We start from the raw sequence: 21837 nt of genomic DNA, 5'->3' as shown, positions 1-21837 counted from the left end.
TCTCAGTTTCCTTGGACTCCACTGACATGTTGTGTCCGTCAGATGAGGCCTGTGGCCCTCCTGCACCGCCTCCTTGCTTGGCTGTCCAATCCTGAGCAGCGCCAGTGACAGGGGGCTTGGCCTGCTGGTAGGGAGCCAGTGCTGACGTGACTTCCAGACGGTTGCTAGGCAACTCCTCCAGCTGCAGCAGGTTGAGGGGGGAGGAGCAGCGGGACTGGAAGAGGGGAGACTCCGCCCCCTCTCGCTCAGGGGGGGGCTGGCTGCAGGACTGTGGGGTGGTGCAGCGGGACGGGGGGCGGGGGGTTGCGGTGGAGGTGGAGGGGGGCTGGGCAGTGGAAGGGGTGGCAGGAGCCGTGGGGGTGAAGGGGAACGCACAGCTGGGGTTGTAAAAATGCTGGGGTGCAGAGGGCGTGGCGGGAGAAGCCTGGGGAATGGGGGGGTTGGGCTGGGGGAAGATATAATTTGGAAGAACAAACGCCACCATGGGGGGCCCCAAGGGAGGGGCCAGGTGAGGGGGGTAGCGCAGGGAGGACTCAGGGGTGGGGAGGCCTGCCTGGTGGGCGTCAGCCGCAGGGCGTGGCAAGGGCGGGGCGAGGGGCGGGTACAGCGGGTAGAGGGGCAGGACCCCTGGGTACGGCACAGGTGGAAGGCTGGCCTGGGACACCACCGACGCTGGCCAGGAGGGCGAAGAGGTCTGCGGTCCCCCCGCCCCTCCTGCCACACCCCCCACATACGGGGCCCCCAGCCTCAAGGAGCTGCCCTGATCTGACACTTCCTGCTGCTTCAGCCTTTTCCCCCCCCTGCCTCTCCTCCGACCGCTACTGCCAGCGGGGTAATTCTGGGAACTCCGCACCCCTGAGAGAGGGAGAGAGAGGGAGAGAGGGCGAGGGAGAGAAAGAGACAAAGTGACAGGGAGAGAGTGAAAAAGAGAGACAGAGGGAGAAAGTTTGCACAGAAACCACTGACTTGGTCTGGAGAGTAAAAGTTCCTGCCTCAAAATGCTTCTGACTGGATCTGTCCTATGTTCTATGTGTTTTCATATACAGTGTGTTCTGGTAACTGATTCTGTCCCACTGCTTAACCCTTTTTACAGGATCTGCATGTTCTCGTGGAGCCCGTCTCAGTCCTCTCTGGTGACAAGTTGGGCTGGGTGGGTTCACCTGTTCACTGACATTTAATTAATAGAATTTGCATCTTTGAAGAAATATTCCCCCACAACCACCACAATCAACAGTCCTACATGGATCTTTTATGAAAACTCTGAAGAAAACACACATTCTTACGAATATAATAGTTAAATAATAAATAACAATTACGTAATTATATTAATATAATATTTATAATTAATATAATAATCTCCACAATATGAGTGCAACTATGCTGAGAGTTAATATGCAGTGTCAGGCCGGTGCTGGCGCACCTCTGGCGGAGGGCGTGGCGGTGTGTCTGCGCTGGGCGGGGTGGGGGGCGGAGCTCGGGTCGAACACGTGCAGCTGGCTCAGGTCCTGGAAGCGGCCCAGGAAGGCCTGCTCCTCCAGCTGGGTGTGGGCCAGCAGCACCTCCTTCGTCAGGCCACGCCTCCCCACCCCTCCTCGCCGGCCGTCCCGATCCAGAGCCGCCGGGCTGGGGGGGGTGGTCGGGGCCGGGGGCGGGGGTGCTGCGGGCAGGGCCGGGGGTGGGGCTGGCGTGGGAGTGGGAGGGGCCTCCTCCATCACAATGTCTGGATAAAAAAAAGAGGGAGAGGATTTAGTGAGACGGGGAGACTGAATTATTCTGCTTATTTGTTGAAATAAATGTTGAATGTTTGTTGAATATATAATAGTGCTGAGGCGAACAGCAACGCTTTTAAAATGCCATTAAAGCCACAGTGAGATGCGAGAGGAGAGGAGAAGGGAGCGGACAGAAAGACTGAAAAACACTGAGACAGACCGATACAGCAGAACCAATGGAAGGGACTGAGTGAGGGAGTAACCTTTTACCACTCTCACCCCCTACACCCAACCCTCCGCATGGCTGCACTGGACAGACAGACAGACAGACAGACAGGTGGAGAGGGGGACAGACAGACAGGTGGAGGGGCAGACAGACGGATAGGTGTAGCGGGGGAGGGACAGATGGACAGATGCGTGCCTGACTCCGGGGGCTTCTTGTCCCCGACGTGGACGATGGTGCTGCTGAAGCTGCACTGTGAGGTGACGGACGCCACGCTCTCTGCCTTCGAGTGCAGAGCCAGGGGGGGCAGCGGGGCGGGGTCTCCCGCCAGAGCCACCGGCGCACCTGCAGCGAGCAAACACACACTGCTACATACACACACTGCTATATACACACACACTGCTACATACACACACACACACACACACACACACACACTGCTACATACACACACACACACACACACACACACACTGCTATATACACACACACTGCTATATACACACACACTGCTACATACACACACACTCTGCTACACACACACACTGCTATATACACACACACACTGCTACACACACACACTGCTACATACACACACTGCTACACACACACACTGCTACATACACACACTGCTACATACACACACACTGCTACATACACACACTGCTATATACACACACACTGCTATATACACACACACTGCTACATACACACACACACACTGCTATACACACACACACACTGCTACATACACACACTGCTACATACACACACACTGCTACATACACACACTGCTATATACACACACACTGCTACATACACACACACACACTGCTATACACACACACACACTGCTACATACACACACTGCTATATACACACACACTGCTACACACACACACTGCTACACACACACACACTCTGCTACACACACACACTGCTACATACACACACTGCTATATACACACACACTGCTACATACACACACTGCTACATACACACACACTCTGCTACACACACACACTGCTACATACACACACTGCTATATACACACACACTGCTACATACACACACTGCTACATACACACACACTCTGCTACACACACACACTGCTACATACACACACTGCTACATACACACACACTGCTACATACACACACTGCTATATACACACACACTGCTACATACACACACTGCTACATACACACACTGCTACATACACACACTGCTATACACACACACTGCTACATACACACACTGCTACATACACACACACTCTGCTACACACACACACTGCTACACACACACACACACACACACTGCTATACACACACACTGCTACATACACACACTGCTACATACACACACACTCTGCTACACACACACACTGCTACACACACACACACACACACACTGCTATACACACACACTGCTACATACACACACTGCTATACACACACACACACTGCTACATACACACACTGCTACATACACACACACTCTGCTACACACACACACTGCTACACACACACACACACACACACTGCTACATACACACTCTGCTACACACACACTGCTATACACACACACACACTGCTACATACACACACTGCTATACACACACACACACTGCTACATACACACACTGCTATATACACACACACTGCTACATACACACACTGCTATATACACACACACTGCTACATACACACACTGCTATATACACACACACTGCTACATACACACACTGCTACATACACACACACTCTGCTACACACACACACTGCTACACACACACACTGCTACACACACACACACACACACACTGCTACACACACACTGCTATATACACACACACACATACACTGCTACACACACACACACACACATGTACACACACACACACTCTGCTACACACACACTACAGTGAGTCTGACTGCCCTGCGCAGGACAGCATGAACGCCGTTCTGTTAGCTTCATAATGTTGCATTTTATGTTGCTCTCATTGCTGGATCTGCTTTTGATGGGAAGGATTGGGAGAGTAGGGAGTACTGCAGTGTGGTTGTGTGTGTGCCAGCTGTATCCGCTAGGGGGCAGTAGTGGGTGCCGGGTACCTTTGGCGGCGCCGGACTGCCTGTCCTCGTCGGAGGCGGAGGAGGCGGTGCAGGAGGACGAGCCGGACTTCCTCTTCACTGTGTTCGGCACGTTGCAGCTCTCCAGGTAACTGCGGGTGACAGGAAGTGACATCGTTAGACCGCTACATCAACACACACACACTCATATAAACACACACACACACATCTTTATACATTTAAACACACACACACAAACGCACACGCAAGCACACAAAGACACACTGATACACACACACACACACACCGTATGATGCTGTCCAGGCAGTTGATCTGCTGGTATGAGTAGGCGGGGGCTGGCTCCTTCCTCACAGACTGCGTGGGCGGGGCCACAGAGTTTGGGGGCATCATGGCTTCTTTGGTCCCATGACCTGCTGGTTTGGCCATCTCTGCGGTTTTAAGGGTCGCCACTGCTCCTAAAGTCCGGCAGAATGTTAGTGAACATGTGAGAGTCCGTGTGAGAGTCTGTGTCTGTGTGCGTGTGTGCGTGCGTGTGTGTGAGTGTGTGTGTATGGGTGTGCGCATGCGTGCGTGTGTTTCTGAGACAGTGAGAGAGAGACACTGTTCACAGGACTGAGATAACAGGACAGGATGGAAGTACGAGCAGTCATTATTTGTTTCCAACCTTCCAAAGTCACAGCCTTGGAGGCTGTATATCGATAGCTAAAATGGATGTACTTCTTCATGTTAATTTTTATTCTTCTACGATCCCTCTTGCTCCCCCCAGGGTTTACTGGGAAAAACTTCACTTGCTAATCTCCAAGTTCATATGGAAAGGAAAGAGGCCTCGTTTAAAACTCACACCTCCCCAGTGAGACAGAGCACAGGGAGGCCTAGCCCTGCCAAATTTTAAGATGTATTTTTAGTCCTTTGTGCTATGTCCTCTCTCTGCATGGTTCAATCCTATTTCCTCTGTCTCTAGGGGACCAATTGAGGACAACCTCTCGTTACCTCACAGACTGCAGAGTTTAGTGTATTCCAACATACCACTGAAAAAAGCCAAATTACGTTTAGGCCCTGTAATTTCAGGTCTCACAACATGCCATACTGTAATGAAGCATGTGCTTGCAGATTTTAAATGGCACAACCACTTACCAATATTCAATAACTTTTCACTACTCACTGGCAATATACCTTTTTCATACCCACAGTGGAAGAGTAGGGGAGTTAATATTTTAAAAGACCTGTATGATGACAGTGGTTTACGAGCCTTTAATGATTTATGAGCTGATTACAGTCTACACGGATCATCTTTTTTCTTCTACTTTAACATCAGCCATGCTGGGATATCGTGTCCCATGGGGATCAGCACTCCCTACACATCCTTTTCATAAATTATTAGCCTCAGTAGGACCTGCACGAGGGATGGTTTCTACACTCTACAAATTTATTTCTGACCATTACCAGTAGAAGCTATATGGCATAGGGATTTATCTGCTGTAAATGATGAAGAGATTTGCTGGAACACGGTGTGGGAAAATTTGTATGGTACATCAACAATCATCAATTAATACATTTCAAATTCACTCACAGGATGTACCTAACCCCCAGAAGGCGTCACTCTATGAAGATCATTATATCTCCCAATTGTGACCTATGTCCACTCAACGCCCTGGGGTCATTTGTGCATATGTATTGGGAATGCCCCGATGTGGTTAGATTCTGGAAGCAAATATCTCTCACTTTAAGTGACATGTTTGACGTTAGGATCCCACTCTCGCCTTTGTTTCTACTTAATGACGACTCCTTCTTAGATCTGTTTCTGCCACAGAGACGTATTCTATGGGCTGGTCTCATAGCCAAGAAAATGTTGCCCTTGAGATGGCAACCACCATCATTTGGCTTGGCAACAACAGGCCAACTCCTTTCTTGAAATTGTGCTGATGGAGGGGTCTGTGGTCCGAATGCATGCAGCCGGGCTTAAGACTCTCCGGGCGTGGGATGCGGCTTACAATTTGGTTAGAGAGTGCACCATGACCGACTTTAATCTTCTGTTTGTTCTGTTTTTGTGGGGAGAGATCCGGGGTGGGGGTGTGTATGGGGTCACCATTGGGAGGGTGGGGAGGGGAATGCAGGGGTCTTCACGACTTAATTCTTTATGTTCATACGAACCCGTTCTATATGTGTAACCGTGTATTATGGGGGGGCGGGGCTTTAAAAAAGACAGAAAATGTATGGTGTATAATGTTTCAGTCATTATTTGTTCTGGTTTTTCATTCATTTTGAGGTGATGAGGATAATCTGGACTTCGGTCAGGGCTCACCTGCAGCAGTGAGCATATTTTCATCTGCAGTCCCCTGGCAGGTCAAAATTAAAATTTCCACTCAGTGACAGGGTTAGGGTTAGGGGTTAGGGGTTAGGGGTCAGGGGTTAGGTTTAGGGATTTTAGGGTTAGGGTTAGGGGTTAGGGGTCAGGGGTTAGGTTTAGAGATTTTAGGGTTAGGGTTAGGGGTTAGGTTTAGGGATTTTAGGGTTAAGGGTTAGGGGTCAGGGGTTAGGTTTAGGGATTTTAGGGTTAGGGTTAGGGTTAGGGGTTAGGGGTCAGGGGTTAGGTTTAAGGATTTTAGGGTTAGGGTTAGAGTTAGGGTTTTTTGAGGAGATGAAGCTAAACTCAGGGCTCACCTGCAGTGGGGTGTTTGCGGGGGGTGGGCCGGTTCCGGGACTCGATGAACACCTGCTGCCCGCTGGACTTCACCATGTGGATGTCCTTACAGATCTGCTGGAAGGTCATCTAGCAGCAGAACAGAGTTTAAAAAGAGTTTCAAGCATCACAGGAAGGGCAGGTCAAACCACAGCAGCATGTGTGGCTGCCACACCAATGTGTCAGCGTGTGTGAGACCGTAGGGCCTGGTTTCTGTCCCAGAGGAATGCATATGCCTGTCCTGGGGTATGGTTTGGTTCCCACAGGGGTGTGTCTGTCATGGAGTTTCTGTCAAACAGGAGTAGCATTCACTGAGTATGAGCTGAACAGGGGTGTGTCTGTCTGTCTGCGGGGGTGTGGTGAGTGCTGGGGAGGGGACGCGTGGTGAGTGTGGGTGGGGGGGTGGGGGACGTGGTGAGCGTGGGCATGTCCGGGCTGCTCACGGGTTTGTGCAGCGGGGCGGGCTCATCGGCGGCGGCGCCGGTGCTGTCGCTGGACGAGGCAGCGCTGGGGTGTGGCTCGTGGGACCCATTACTGCCCAGGCTGCAGTAGCCCTGCGAGCTGCCCGAGTGAACTGGCTGCACCAGGACGCGGTGGATCTGCTCACTCAGCTGCTGGATCTCCGGCACCATCACCCGCCCCTCCCCCGCCCGTGGGGCCGAGAACACATCCTCATTCAGCGGGCTCCTGGGAGAACGGGGGGGGGGGGGGGGCGTGAGAGAGAGGGGAGAGTCACAGAGACACAGAGACGCAGGGCGGAGACACAGAGACGCAGGGCGGAGGCACAGAGACTCAGGGCGGAGACACAGAGACTCAGGGCGGAGACACAGAGACTCAGGGCGGAGACACAGAGACGCAGGGCGGAGACACAGAGACGCAGGGCGGAGACACAGAGACGCAGGGCGGAGACACAGAGACTCAGGGCGGAAACGCAGAGACGCAGAGAGAGGGGAGAGACACAGAGACGCAGAGAGAGGGGAGAGACACAGAGAGAGGAGAGAGTCACAGAGACACAGAGAGAGGGGAGAGACACAGAGACTCAGGGCGGAGACACAGAGACGCAGGGCGGAGACACAGAGACGCAGGGCGGAGACACAGAGACTCAGGGCGGAGACACAGAGACTCAGGGCAGAGGCACAGAGACTCAGGGCGGAAACGCAGAGAGAGGGGAGAGACACAGAGACGCAGAGAGAGGGGAGAGACACAGAGACACAGAGAGAGGGGAGAGACACAAAGAGAGGAGAGAGTCACAGAGACACAGAGAGAGGGGAGAGACACAGAGACGCAGGGCGGAGACAGAGATGTGGGTGGGGCTGGTGCTTACGAGCGGACTTTGTGCCGGCCCACGATGAAGACCACTTTGCGGCTCCAGGGGTTGACGAAGGAGGACCAGCTGGTGTCGATGGTCAGGTACTCCCCACTCCGGGCACATATACGCAGGGGGGAGTGGTCAAAGGGCTGGCCAGCAAACTGCAGGACTGAGGGGCCACAGACACACTGATCAATATCACACACATATAGCACTGCAGGGGAGAGAGAGAGAGAGGGAGGGAGAGAGGGAGGGACAGGGAGAGGGGGAGAGAGAGAGAGAGGGACGAAAGGAGAGAGAGGGGGGGGGAAGGGGGGGAGAGATAGAGCGAGAGAGACAGAGAGAGGGAGAGAGAGAGACAGACAGACAGAGAGAAAGAGGGAGAGAAAGACAATGAGAGGGAGAGAGAGATGTGGGGCCCTCTTCTGGTCGATAGAGAAAGAGGGAAAGACAAAGAGAGAAAGAGAGGGAGACAGAGAGAGAGTGAGAGAGACAGAGACAAGGAGGAGGAGACAGAGAGAGACACAGAGAGAAAGAGGGAGACAGGGAGAGAGAGAGAGACAGAGAGAGGGGACCCACTCTTCTGGTGGATGGCCACCATCACAGGTCTGTCCTCAGGATGCAGGTACAGCAGCACTGGGGTCCCCACCAGGTCCTGAGGCAGATACCCCAACAACGGCACTGCCCTGCAACACACGCAAACACAGCGTCACACACATGCACTGTGCCACACACATGCACACACACAGACACACACACACACACACACACACACACACATTCACACAAACACACACACACACACACATACACAGCTTGACTGCTTCACACGCACACTGACCTTTCATCAACCTCCTGAAAGAGACAGCTGGGGGTGTGGCTGGTGGTGAAGATCCTCTTATCGGGAGGGATGCGTGGAGCTGAGAGAGGAGCAGAAACAGTGAGCGTGAAACAGTGAAACAGTGAGCGTGAAACAGTGAAACAGTGAGCGTGAAACAGTGAGCGTGAAACAGTGAGAGTGAGCACTTTCCCACACAAGCACACCTCCAACAAAGCTATGTACCATATACCATAGCCAATAAAGCTCTGCAATGTGAATTCAGAGGGAAAGATGGAGATGTACAGGAGACTGAGGGTTAGTCTCAGTGGTATACCCAGGAGAAGTGCACTCTGCCAGTAACACAGAACAGAAGAGCTTGAAACTTAAAACTGAGGGATAAAGCAGACAGGCTAGCAGAGAGGTACATTGTGGGAAAAGGGGCGCGGGGTTTGGGGGGGGGGGGGGGGGGGGCGTACCCTCGTATCCGGAGTGCACCCTCTCAGCGATGAGTAGGCAGCAGGGCTGAGGGTGGGACGTGTCTGAGTCGTGAAGCATCAGCTGGTACGGCGTCAGGCGGAAGGGGGAGTATCGTACCTCCCCCTCGTACTCCCGGCCCCCGCTGATCCGGCAGAACATCGACTTCTCCTGCGTGCACTCCACAGGGGACACACCTGCAAGCCCCAAACACACAGCAGTGTTACTGCCCTCATCCCGTCTCCAATGCCCACTCTGCACACCTTTACACTGATCTCTCACTCCCACTCTGCATATCTTTACACTGATCTCCCCCCTCTGAACACCTTTACACTGATCTCCCCCCTCTGAACACCTTTACACTGATCTCCCCCCTCTGAACACCTTTACACTGATCTCCCACTCTGCACACCTTTACACTGATCTCTCACTCTGAACACCTTTACACTGATCTCTCACTCTCACTCTGCACACCTTTACAATCCACGCATCTGAAACGCATCCCAACCTGACACTGACATCATTTTCAGAATGCCACTGTAAGAACGAGGCGAGCTCTCTTAACTCTCTGCAGAATACACTGCACTCCACACACAGAGAGTAACTGATACCAGCAGTAACCACATACAGCGATTTAAAAAAAACTTGACAGAATTAATAACAGTGAAATACTGAGTCTGTACAAAGCAAGCAGTCCACCTCACAGAACCATGCTGGGTTCACTCACAACAAGCCAGACTCATTCCTGCATACAAACACTGTACCCGTTCCTGCAGAGGAGAGGGAGTTTCAGCCATGCTCATGCTGACAGCTTAGCGTAAACGCCACACGCTTGCTCACTGCGCGTGTGCGTGTGTGTGTGCATCACGGCTCTCGTACCCGAGCCCATGCAGGCAGCCCAAGGGGGCAGGCGGCAGGGCGCTGTGTGGCTGTAGAAGGTGCTGACGTCCTGGGGGGCCAGCAGCTCCGAGAACTGCACCCCTTGGAGGCTCTCTGGCTTGCAGCGCAGCAGAGAGGACCCCTGAGGCGAGATGTACACCACCTTCCCTGACAGGAAGGAGATGGCCATGGAAAAGGTGTCCTGAGAGACAGAGAGAAAGAGAGAGAGGGGAAGAGAGAGGGGGAGAGAGAGAGGGAGAGAGAGGGGGAAGAGAGAGGGGGAGAGAGAGGGAGAGAGAGAGAGAGAGGGGGAGAGAGAGAGGGAGAGAGAGAGAGAGAGAGAGAGAGGGGGGGAGAGAGAGAGAGAGAGAGAGAGAGAGAGAGAGGGAGAGAGAGGGGGAGGGGAAGAGAGAGAGGGAGAGAGAGAGAGAGGGAGAGAGGGAAAGGGGGAAGAGGAAGGAGAGACAGAAGGAGGGGAGAGGGAGGGAGGGGGGTCAATGAGACAGGCTGCTTCTCATCAATACTTCCATCCAGCCTACAGGGCTTCCTCTGGTAAACAAGCCACTCTGATCACATACTGAATCCCTCCCTCCAACCAAGAGACACGGCATGTTTCTGATGGTGTAGGAGAGAGAGGGGGGTACTCACTATGTTTTTGAGGGTGTACTCGGAGGAGAGAGAGGGGGGTACTCACTGTGTTTTTGAGGGTGTACTCGGAGGAGAGAGAGGGGGGTACTCACTGTGTTTTTGAGGGTGTACTCGGAGGAGAGAGAGGGGGGTACTCACTGTGTTTTTGAGGGTGTACTCGGAGGTGATATTGTCCAGCTCCTCGATGGTGAAGGTAGAGAGGTCCAGACTGCAGCTGTGACTGTCTACACTCCACTGGTGGTAGTACTCCTGATTAGCTGTGAGACACACATGCACACCATTACATTCACACAGTTACACACACACACACACACACAGACACACCATTACACACACACATACACACACACACACACACACACACACACACACACCATTACACACGCACACACCATTACACACACATGCATCATTACACAGACACACACGCAGTGCTGCTCACCTCGCGCTTGTTTGACGCAGTTGAGTGCGTACTTGAGTGCGTTGAGCGTGTGGGAGCCCCCCTTGGCCTTGCGGTCGGCCGGGACTCGGATCTTCAGCTCCTTGAGGGCCTGCAGCAGCTGCTTCTGGGTCTGCAGCCGGGCAGACTGCTCACTGCTGCAGCCGCTGCTAGAGGGGTGGTCCTGCTCCGAGCTGGCGCTCAGCAGGCTGTACGCCACCGAGCTGCTGGGGGGGGGCGAGCTGTGCGAGTTTGAGCTGCGCGGGGGGGAAGGGGGGGTTAAACTTCTGCACCCACACTCTCTCCATCACAGTACTCCCCCGGACCTTCTAGGTTATCAGTGGGCTGTTGTAGCACTTGTTCTGAACCGATGCTCATGATAAGGCACTTTCACCCTGCCCCCCCCCCACCCCCCTCCCTCTCTCACCTCTTGTTGCTCTCCGTGGTCTCCAGGTTCACAGCCGAGTCTTTCCCGTTCTGACTGGAGGAGCTGTGAGAGCTGCGAGTGGACTGCCATCCCCTGGACACGTTCTCTCTTGAGTCATTCCCGCTTGACAACGCGTCCATGTCGTCAGAGTTGGGGGCGCGCAGATCCCTGGGGGAGGTCTGAGCCCCTGACCCCCCCCTGGGAGACGCCCCCTCACGACTGGCTTCCAAAGAGGAGGAGCCAGCAAGTAACCCTGGGGAACGGGCCCCTTGCCCCGCCTCTTCCTCCTCCTCTGCAACCTCTCCACTCCTTGGGTCATTGCTGGGGGCGGAGTCTGAATTACCATCACTCATGATAAAAAAAAGATTGCTCACTCTACTGATTTTCTCAAGACAGTGTACCTATTCCAGCACTAGGTGGCGCTGTTGAGACAGGTCGAGGGCATCATGCTTCTTGCCCGTTTCTTCAAACAGAAAAATGTCCCCCCCCCCCGGTCTTTTCACACTGAAATTTCCTTTTAATAAAGGTGTTCTACAACTCCAGTGGCAAAAACTCTGTCCACTCGTCAGCTTTTGATGGAAACACGGATCGTTACTCTCAGGGTTTTGATAAATGAGCTACAATAACGTCATATAATACCATCCACAATGATGAAAACACAGAATCACAGGGGGATAGTTTGTGAAATATGTCTCAGCTGCTGTCTGTCTGTCCGTCTGTCTGTCTTCCCTTGTGCTGTAATGGTGCTGTCCATCTGTCCGTCCGTCAGGGTGTTGATCCCACCTGGAGGAATCAGAGAAGTGTCAGATTTCACTCCGCTCACCTCCATCTGAGATAACTGTGCTCACCTCTGAGATCACTCCACTCACCTCTACCTGAGATCACTGTGCTCACCTCTGAGATCACTCCACTCACCTCTACCTGAGATCACTGTGCTCACCTCCAACTGAGATCACTGTGCTCACCTCTGAGATCACTCCACTCACCTCTACCTGAGATCACTGTGCTCACCTCTACCTGAGATCACTGTGCTCACCTCTACCTGAGATCCCTCAACTCAGCCCAGAGCTAAGCAAACACATCCCCCACACACTCACTGTGCACCTAGACCACTACCTACTCTGCACAATCACAATCTCTCTCTCTCTCCCTTGCTCTCTCTCTCTTTCTCTCTCTCCCTCTCTCTCTCACACACACACACACACACACACACACACACACACACAGGTGTGTGCTGTTGCTGTGCTTCAGCTGGTGGGTACAGGCTTCCCCTGCAGGACACAAGACACAGACACCCTGGTCCCCCGCAGGGAGAGTCCTGCGAGATGGCACGGTCGCTCCACACGCTGCCATCAGCCCGAGCTGGGACTCCACCTCTCCCAGAGACACCTGGCGCCCTCCCCCCCCCGCAGAGGCAACCTCTTCAGCTCCTGCACACACTGGGGGCTCTGCTCAGCAAGGACTCAAGGCCTCAAGCTTCACCGGAGCTGCCCTCCTGCCCCAACCCTGAACACAGCCGCCTCAGGGAGCGGAGGTCACAGCTCTCTGACTCAGGACTTTACGAGCTCCCAATCGCAGTTTAAAAAAAGTAAATAAATAAGAGCAACACTAGACAACTAAACTCCCCGCCACGACTAAAAATAACCTTGGTTTTTACCGGGCACTCAAACAAATACCCACTTCAAATGACAGCAACCTTTGCAGTTCAAAGCCTAAAGGACACACACACACTGAAGCCCACAGTTCAGAGAAGGCTTAAACATGCCCTCGCACCCTGTGTGTGTGTGTGTGTGTGTGTGTGTGTCTAGACCTAGGCCTGTAGTTATCTGTAATCTTTGTCTGGCTGTCCCCATGTGCCCCTTTCATGCCTGTCTGTCTGCATGTCTGTCTGCCTGCCATCGGGCGCGGGTGGGCGCTGTGCTCGGCCTCCAGACTTCGTGCTTCTCTACTTATTCTCACTCGCGTCAGCAGATCCAATTAGCCAGCAGCTGGCCAAATATAACAAGGATCACTCTCCTATTTTCTACACATGGTCGCACACAGACTATTCTTTTAATGAACCAAAGCCATGTTTGAAGTTGCCTAATATATGCTGGACACTGTCACCTCTCTGTACCTCAGCTTACAAACTCTGAGGGCACAGGACATGCTTTCTACTGCCCCCTGTCTGCCAGGATTATGTAAGGGCTCTTCCCTGAAGGCAGACAAACCCCAGGCAAAGTTTTCAGCTGGATGTAGAAATGTAGTAAGCATCTCAGACCATGTGTGAGGGCCATCTGCTTGCTTTGTGCTTAAGTGTGTCTAAATGGACAGTTTTCCTGGGTTTAAAAATGAATTTAGAGTTCAAAGAGTTTAAAATTAGATATAAGGAAATCATTTATAATTACTCATGTGGTAACTCAAGATGCCTCTGAATCCATGCCCCATCAGTTATAAGTTTTGAGAGGCTTCCTCTCGAGTCTGCAAAGCTCTGAGGAGAGACAGAGCAAACCAGGAAAACTGCGAAACAGGGGGTCTCCCAGACAGCTGTCAAGGCACTGGCTTTGAGGGCCAGGGTTCGAGGGTGGGGGGGTCCTCTTTTAAAGAAAGGTCCTCTTTTAAATGGTGAGTCAATGGTATCAATTCATTACACCTGTCTTAAGTCAAAAATAGGGGTCAATATGTGATAAATTGGCATTTTTTTTCCTCTTAGAAATCTGAACGTAGGGGGCGGCCTGGAGCGCTGGATTGTCTTTCCCCGGCCCTGGTTGTGACGTGCGACGTTAGATGCGAGTAAGTTGGATACGAGTGAGTATGCATATTTCATAGTTTTCAATTTAACACGAAATTAGTTCATGTGTACACTAAATGTTTGAAAAGGGTACGTGGAAACTGAAAGCCTAACAGTATAATATAAACAAACTGCTATTTCACTTTTAAGAGACTTTAACTTTATGGTTGCCAGTGCGTTTCAGTTGTGTGTGCTCATGTGTGAAAGACAAATACCCTACGTAAGCCTATGTGTGACATAGTACAAAGTGGTCAGAAACTCATTTGATGTGTTGTGTTGTTTGGTTTATGGAAAGCTTGGCACTATTGTCTTCTGTTAGTGTATGAATATGCATAACAGCCACACAATAGTTGGACTGTGTACTGACGTCAGCTAAAAAATGTTTGCCCCCCCCCCCCCCCCCAGCACAAACGTCAAACTCTGCCTGTGTTGGTAAGGTGCTTTTATTCAAAAAATGTACTTTGCTTTCCACACCTTCCCGAGACTCACAGTTTGAGCTGCTGTCCTCAGGGTGGAAATGTTAACATTACTGCAGTGTGATCATACGGTGAGGGCATCCGTGCACACTTCCCACACCCCCACAAACCCGCCCTCGCGAGTCAGCCAGGAGACACCCCCCCAATGCTCAACCACACCCCCACGTTCCCTGCTCGCATCCGGCTCTGCACAACTCTCCTTTCAGCCGGAAATCACCTCACAGACATGTCTCTCTCTCAGTCTCAGTTTTTCATGTTTGCACTTTACAGCATAATTTTACAGCATAATTTTGCTGTTGATCGTCACTCACGTAATATTTTCCATTTAACAGGTGGAGAATTTCTAGATTTCAGAATGGGGAATGGTCAGCAGACTTTTGAAGGGGAATTGCAGAATCCGACCCCAGCTTCCTAAACTGATACTGTCAGACAACACTCCCTTCTGAAACTGACAATTACATTCAAGGCAAGAGCGGAGATAGACCCCATAACACGTACATTATGAAACCAGACAGATTCTTCAGTTCATATATCGCAGGGAATAATGACGGCGTGGGAGCGGCAGCTCGCCCGTGGCCGGCCTGTTGCTCCCTTCATTAAGAGTGAGACAAAGGGCTATTTCCGGGGACTGTCCCGATAGATAATCACAACCTGCAAATCTGATGCAGATGCCAAAATAGAGTCCACGGTTTTAATAGTCCTGAAGCGGAAGCGCGGGACAACAAACTAGGAATGTGCGATTTAGTTCTATTTTCAGTGTGGGTGCATTTATGGGGATATCTCGTCTGGAATTAAAAGGACACGTCATCACCGTGGCTAATGACCGAGGCAGACCTGAGAGCGGGCGCCCACTTCGCTGTCTTAATTAAAGGTTTGCAAAAAACGCAGTGACACCGATGTAATAATTAAGTTCTAAATATCCCGATCTTTCGCTTTTCTTCACATGCATCTTGCGAAAGAATGACCTCACGCTTTTGCATCATCAACCAATATGACGATTCTCTGCTCGCACAGCAGCGACAGCAGTTGAGAGAGATGTCCGGGTGTCTTGGGTGCATTTTACATGTTATCTGTTTATACAGCTCAGGTTAAGCGTCTAGCTTAAACGCACAATGGTACTGCCCCACTCGGGATTTGAACTGGCAAACCATGCAGGTGAAATTCCTCTCTCAGAATACAGCTAGGATTCTGATATGGAATGCAGCTACCTCCCCAGCTTAACCTCCCCAGCCTAACCTCCCCAGCCTAACCTCCCCAGTCTAACCTCCCCAGCCTAACCTCCCCAGTCTAACCTCCCCAGCCTAACCTCCCCAGTCTAACCTCCCCAGCCTAACCTCCCCAGCCTAACCTCCCCAGTCTAACCTCCCCAGCCTAACCTCCCCAGCTTAACCTCCCCAGCCTAACCTCCCCAGCCTAACCTCCCCAGTCTAACCTCCCCAGCCTAACCTCCCCAGCTTAACCTCCCCAGCCTAACCTCCCCAGCCTAACCTCCCCAGTCTAACCTCCCCAGCCTAACCTCCCCAGTCTAACCCCCCCAGTCTAACCTCCACATTCAGATCGCTGTTGGGGGTGGGGGTGTCACTGCTGCACACATTCTGTCACTGACCTTTATATGATCTGGATGGCTTATCTTATTCCCTGAGCGTGCTCTATCAGCTGATCAGCCTACTACAGAGATCAGTGACACAGTGTAAAGTCCGTGCAGCATCTGCATCTCTTCGAGGCTCCTGTCCAACACCACACTGACGCACTGCAAACCGGCCTCCCCACAGACACTGACAGGATGCTGTGTGTGAGAGTGACATCACAGGCAGACACTCCTATCCACAGCCACAGGTACAGAGAATGCCACACCACACATCAGTCCTAGCCCAGAGCAATCACTGTTCACAAGACAGATATCCCTCCTGCACCTACATACCCACGTCACTATACTATACATACATATCACTAATGTCCCTCATAACAAAGGGGCACGGAATTGTCCAGATAACCTGGCCAGCTGTATCACTGCTGTGCTGCTACCACACCGCCGCCCCACCGCCGCCCCACCACTCTGTACCCTGCACCTACATACCCACGTCGCTAATGTCCCGTCACAGTACTGCACTCCATCCTATGAGGCACCTTCCATCGCCTCCTCACTGCACACCTGCACCCACTTCTCCATGCAGACGGTGAGCCCATTACCCCCCAACCCCCACCCATCCTTCCTGTTTTTCCCCGGGCAGCTCGGCGGTGTCTCTCGGTGTTTGTTTGACTTGCGCCCCCGGTGCGTGCTCTGCACCATGTTTACGCGGCCGCTTCATGGCGGGGACAGAATCCACACGAAAACAAGCTGAGAAACGGGGCCGGGGAAACCCCTGCAGCCCCGAACACTTCTGCAGAGCCACAACAACAGCACTGACGAGACAGACTGGAGTGTGCATCATGTGCCTGACCTCCGGGGCTTCTGGGATCAACCGAGACAGAACCTGCTGTGGATCAGCAGCTTCTGAAGCACCAGCACATGTGGACAGAGAAGGAACAAAGAAGGAACTAGCTTAGTAGCTACTCTGCGTCATTCAGTCATCCAGGCCCTCTATGACCAGCAGTTCATACAGTTTAGATGGAGGTTTTGCATTCAACCAATCACAGAGTGCATGAGGTTATGCGTGCATTTCACAAAATTAGCAAGCCGAAGCAAGTACAAACATCAGAAAGCACTAACAGTCAGCAGAGATCATAGCTAACTGTGTAAGAAAAGAGGATGTTGCTGCAATCTGAAGACAGAGAGAGAGAAGGACACAGAACACGACCAGCTCACTAGCCACTGTTTTAAAAGCAGCCACTGTTCGCTGACACAATGCAGCCAACAGGCCGGCTGGTTCGTCACCCACCTGCTTCTGGGTTAGCGGGACACAGCTAGGCCCTTTCTGGGGCTTCTGTAAAAACAGCAAAAACACCAGTTTGCATTCAGCTGCTCAGTTATACTGCTACTAACGCAAAACCCTCTTTTTGAAATAAACCTACAATGCTGCATATTGCTTTCAGTAAAAAGGGCAGCAAGGAAGTTCGCTTCACCGGTGTAGAGAAAAAATGCTCTAAAAACCTCCTTGGAAAAAGGCAGCTGTTCAAGTATGCTCTCGATCATCAGGAAATTTCAAAACACAAAACACCATCCATGTGTTTAGAAAAACTAGGGTGGCAGTTACTTTCACAAATAATTGCTTTTTTAATTCATTCATTCATTGGTCTTGTAATAAGACAGCTTTTGCACTTGAAACTTTCAGAAAGCAATACTTGGAAATAATATTTGGATCAGTCTGGCTACAAAATGCCAGTCAGTAAGCTGACAAATATTTCCTTTCTTTTACATTACCACCGGGCTAGCAGAGTGGTAATGTAAGAGAGAGCACTCCTTATTTAAAAGTGCAGCACTCATCCGACGCATCACAAATTTACAATTAAGACTTGAAAGGACATCTTATCAGGCTTCACGTTGCTGACAGGCATTTTGCAGCCAGGTGCAGTGCTACACACAGCATGCATACTTTGTGCACTGCCATCCTTTTTGCACTAGTTTCCTGTCCAGGAATTTGCATTATATTACTCTCAGCTGGAGAAGCTTATACTGCACCTCATGGCGCGGCTATCCGCCACACATCACGCTCTGTCACGGGGGGGGTGGAGGAGGTGCACACCAGAGCACACCAAACGAGGAGCACCGATTGCTCCATTAACGTTCACTCTGCTAAAATTACATGGAAGACGTTCGCTAATTTGTGCCATTAAATGCATTTCATGTTGGATGTCTGTGCCCCCTTTGAATTCACTCGTCAAACCGAACATATGTATTTATTCTGCTCCCTCTTGTGGAGGTTTCGTAGCACAGCACAGCATGAGGGAAACAAAACTGACCGAGAAAAGCCGCCGGATTGCTTCAGAAACGCGGCTTTGTTTACTTTCCTCAGAATTGGTACAGGTTATCAATTGTTTGTGTTTTGAAAATCACGCCAGTTTTGCAAGCAGTGTGAACTTATGTGCTAAAAGAAATGTTTACATTAGTTTACAACATACTTGAGTATAAATATAAAATTATGACATAAGTGAGAAATAGTGTTCCCGGAGCACGGTTGTGGGGACTGGCAGCAAACAGAATTTTACATAATCTCAAGGCTTCAATTGGCTTTGGCTTCTATGTAATGTCAATGTCAAAATCCTGAAAATAAAACAAACTGGTGTGAATGAAAATCGCCTCTGCCATTCACATTAGACTTGAACAGGCCAACAAATGTCGAACACCGATCGATTTCAGACAGAATGGCGTTACACTCTTACGTGACAAGCATCAAAAATGAAACTTCGTGTTGGTAAATTTGCAAAGTTGTTTTTCTCTGCGATGCAGCGCTAACGGTCTCATCGTGTAACCACAGCGCAGAACCACAGTGACCGACGTTTACCGCATGTGCACGGTTATGACACCAGCCGTGACGCATATGAAAATGTTTGTTGACTAGACATGAGCATCCATGCGTGGTCAGTCCGACTCGAACGCATGTAATGTAGTGAGTATGTCAATTCTGTGATTATCGATTTACCTCAAGTGCACAGCAATTTTATTATTATTGTTATTGCTATTGTTATCGTTATTATTATAACTGGATGCGCGCGTATGTGTGTGTGTTTTCCACGATGCACTTTGTGGACGGATTTAATTAGTGCATAATTAAGGGTCCACTGCTAAATAAATGAATAAAGTAAGTGCCAAACCTGAGGCATAACGTTACGCGAGAAATCCATGCTTATCCCGCACAATTGCCCAACCACCCACCCAAATCTACAGACGCTGCGTGAACCGCACAGCCGAAATTATTACATCACCACACACAGCCACAGGCCAACGCATTCTGGCCAGACGGCTACCTTCTAACTTTAGTTTATAGCTTGTCAAGACAGTGACAGCCAGCTCGGTCTCTCTTCATGACTCTGGGTCTCGCTAGCGGCTAGCCAATGGAGTGCACAGCTGGGACGGAGTCAATTACGGACCAGTCATATCCATACGTGCATTCAGTAGTAAACTTTAATAAAACTGACCAAATCGGTACAAAGAACGAATCATAAAAACAGGGCGTCTTTATCGCCTGTCAGTTTTATAAACGTCTTTGCGCTGCGCTTCTGCATGAATACCCAGCTAGCTGGCTAACTAGCTACCACTCCCTTAGCTGGTTAGACAGCTAGTTTAGCCATCCTGCCTGCTAAGGTTAGTTTGCGAGCCTTACCTTTTCCTCAAATTAAGTTCATCGAATTGGGGTCGATACTATAACGGGCAGTGGCATGGTTCTGGCTTCAACAGTCCATTGACGGAGGGGAAAGCGGGGTGCTGGCTGGCAGGACGGCGCTGGTTAGCGGCCGGCGCTGGGCGCTACGCTTGCTTAGTGCTGCGGGGTGCACCGCTCGCCTCCGCTCGCCTCCTCTCGCCCGCACACACGCACAGATACACGTGTCTGTGTTTCCTTTCCGCAGCATCCTATTGGCTGTTTACACCGCGCGACTCCGCCCACCCACGCAGATCCATCAGCTGATTGGCAGAGAAGGCGGCGCTTGTGGCACAGGTCCCTGCGGTCACGTGGTTGTTTGTGTACTTTGTGGTTGGGAGGGATGGCGCTGCATTTCCACCGCACTGCTTCAAATATACGCGCAGAGGAGGAAGTTATTACAGATATTATTTCAAAGATATTATTTCAATACATAAAACAACCTTCTCTTGTTTCCGATGAAGAGAAGTCTACTTTGATCACTACAATTTGCTTGGCAATAAGGAGTTTTTCGTTGTTTCCTTTATGCCTCTAACCAATAAAACTGTCATAAAATAACTTAAATACAGTTTCTGCTTTGTTTATAGTAAAATGACGTGAAATAAAGATATCACACTGATCTTTAACGCAAAAACACTTCTCTTTTTGATGACTTCGCAGTTTTCGTGAAGCACTGTTTCTGGGGTCATTACGACAGCAGGTAGCCTTGAATGCACAGTTCCGCGTGCTTCGGATGACGGACGTGATGACGTCAGAGCCGTTTTCATTTTCCCCGCCCACCTGTGAAACGCACGTGTCTGGCGGAGTAGAGGCCGCGAAGGCGCACTATGGGGGCGTAGTGTCGCCAAATCGGCAATTTGGCAAATGTTTTCCAGATTAGTTTGGTAACAGCAAGAACAGTGGAGTAGCAATTTAGAGTGATTTCTTGAATTTTATAAATATATAAATATATATTATAAATAAATATTCTTGGTACTTAATTGAGTAAGATTATTTTTGAATAAACTATTAATATACCAAAATTTAAGAATCAGTAAAGCTTCTGAATTCATTCCCAATCAGTTTCAACCAATCAATTAACTTTTATTATCAATCACAACCTTATTGCCATGAGATAGACTGCTTTGCAGCGCATGAACTCCACAGGGAATCACAAAAATCAAAGAAAAGACGTGAGACTGAAAAATAATTCCCTGAGTCCCCACTCAGTCTGCTGTAGAGCGGTGAGGTGGAGCGTAGGGACTCTGTGTCCTCAAGGCTGTGAGCGGGTGGTGGAAGACGACAGGGCTGGGTAGCATGGAGTTTAGAGTTTAGGTGTCGGTTGGGTGTGATCCTTGGCACTGTGCCACACATCCAGGGGCCCACAGTGCACTGGGTATGTGGATTGGAGAGAGACATAAAAAAGAGTGCATGTACAATTTATTTACATAATTCATTTATGCCACAATAATTCAGGTCACATAATTCATGTTTTAAGTAATTTCGGCTATTTACTTTTGGTTTTAAAAAAGAAGTGAATCTGCTCCTGTCCTGCAGAGGCTGACTCATCAGGCCCCGGCATATCTGACTGTGACACAGTGTTTAGAATCATGC

The 21837-nt window shown here is 50.7% G+C and overlaps 1 protein-coding gene across 4 annotated transcripts in view; it reads right to left on the bottom strand.

Moving 5' to 3' along the window:
• LOC118790734 (period circadian protein homolog 1-like) overlaps positions 1 to 20384 on the bottom strand; it is a 24935-nt gene extending 4551 nt beyond the window's left edge. The window contains exons 1-18 of one of the 4 annotated variants that reach the window (XM_036547726.1): positions 20209 to 20384; positions 17827 to 17871; positions 17389 to 17424; positions 11702 to 12484; positions 11278 to 11531; positions 10974 to 11092; positions 10188 to 10389; positions 9311 to 9505; positions 8856 to 8934; positions 8594 to 8700; positions 8030 to 8183; positions 7149 to 7392; positions 6687 to 6795; positions 4312 to 4480; positions 4047 to 4156; positions 2131 to 2277; positions 1421 to 1720; positions 1 to 855 (exon numbers count right to left, since the gene is read on the bottom strand). The exon at positions 1 to 855 is cut by the window's left edge and continues 2 nt beyond it. In XM_036547726.1, the coding sequence (XP_036403619.1) occupies positions 1 to 855; positions 1421 to 1720; positions 2131 to 2277; positions 4047 to 4156; positions 4312 to 4480; positions 6687 to 6795; positions 7149 to 7392; positions 8030 to 8183; positions 8594 to 8700; positions 8856 to 8934; positions 9311 to 9505; positions 10188 to 10389; positions 10974 to 11092; positions 11278 to 11531; positions 11702 to 12054 (3397 nt within the window). In that variant the 5' untranslated portion in view covers positions 12055 to 12484; positions 17389 to 17424; positions 17827 to 17871; positions 20209 to 20384. The remainder of the gene's footprint in view (positions 856 to 1420; positions 1721 to 2130; positions 2278 to 4046; positions 4157 to 4311; positions 4481 to 6686; positions 6796 to 7148; positions 7393 to 8029; positions 8184 to 8593; positions 8701 to 8855; positions 8935 to 9310; positions 9506 to 10187; positions 10390 to 10973; positions 11093 to 11277; positions 11532 to 11701; positions 12485 to 17388; positions 17425 to 17826; positions 17872 to 20208) is intronic. The other 3 variants (XM_036547725.1, XM_036547728.1, XM_036547727.1) reach the window with 3 other exon arrangements.
• Between the last annotated feature and the right edge of the window lie 1453 nt (positions 20385 to 21837).

The sequence above is a fragment of the Megalops cyprinoides genome, chromosome 16 (genome assembly GCF_013368585.1).
Source record: "Megalops cyprinoides isolate fMegCyp1 chromosome 16, fMegCyp1.pri, whole genome shotgun sequence".
In the NCBI taxonomy this organism is placed as follows: Eukaryota; Metazoa; Chordata; class Actinopteri; order Elopiformes; family Megalopidae; genus Megalops; species Megalops cyprinoides.
This window is presented reverse-complemented; position numbering and strand designations above follow the sequence as displayed.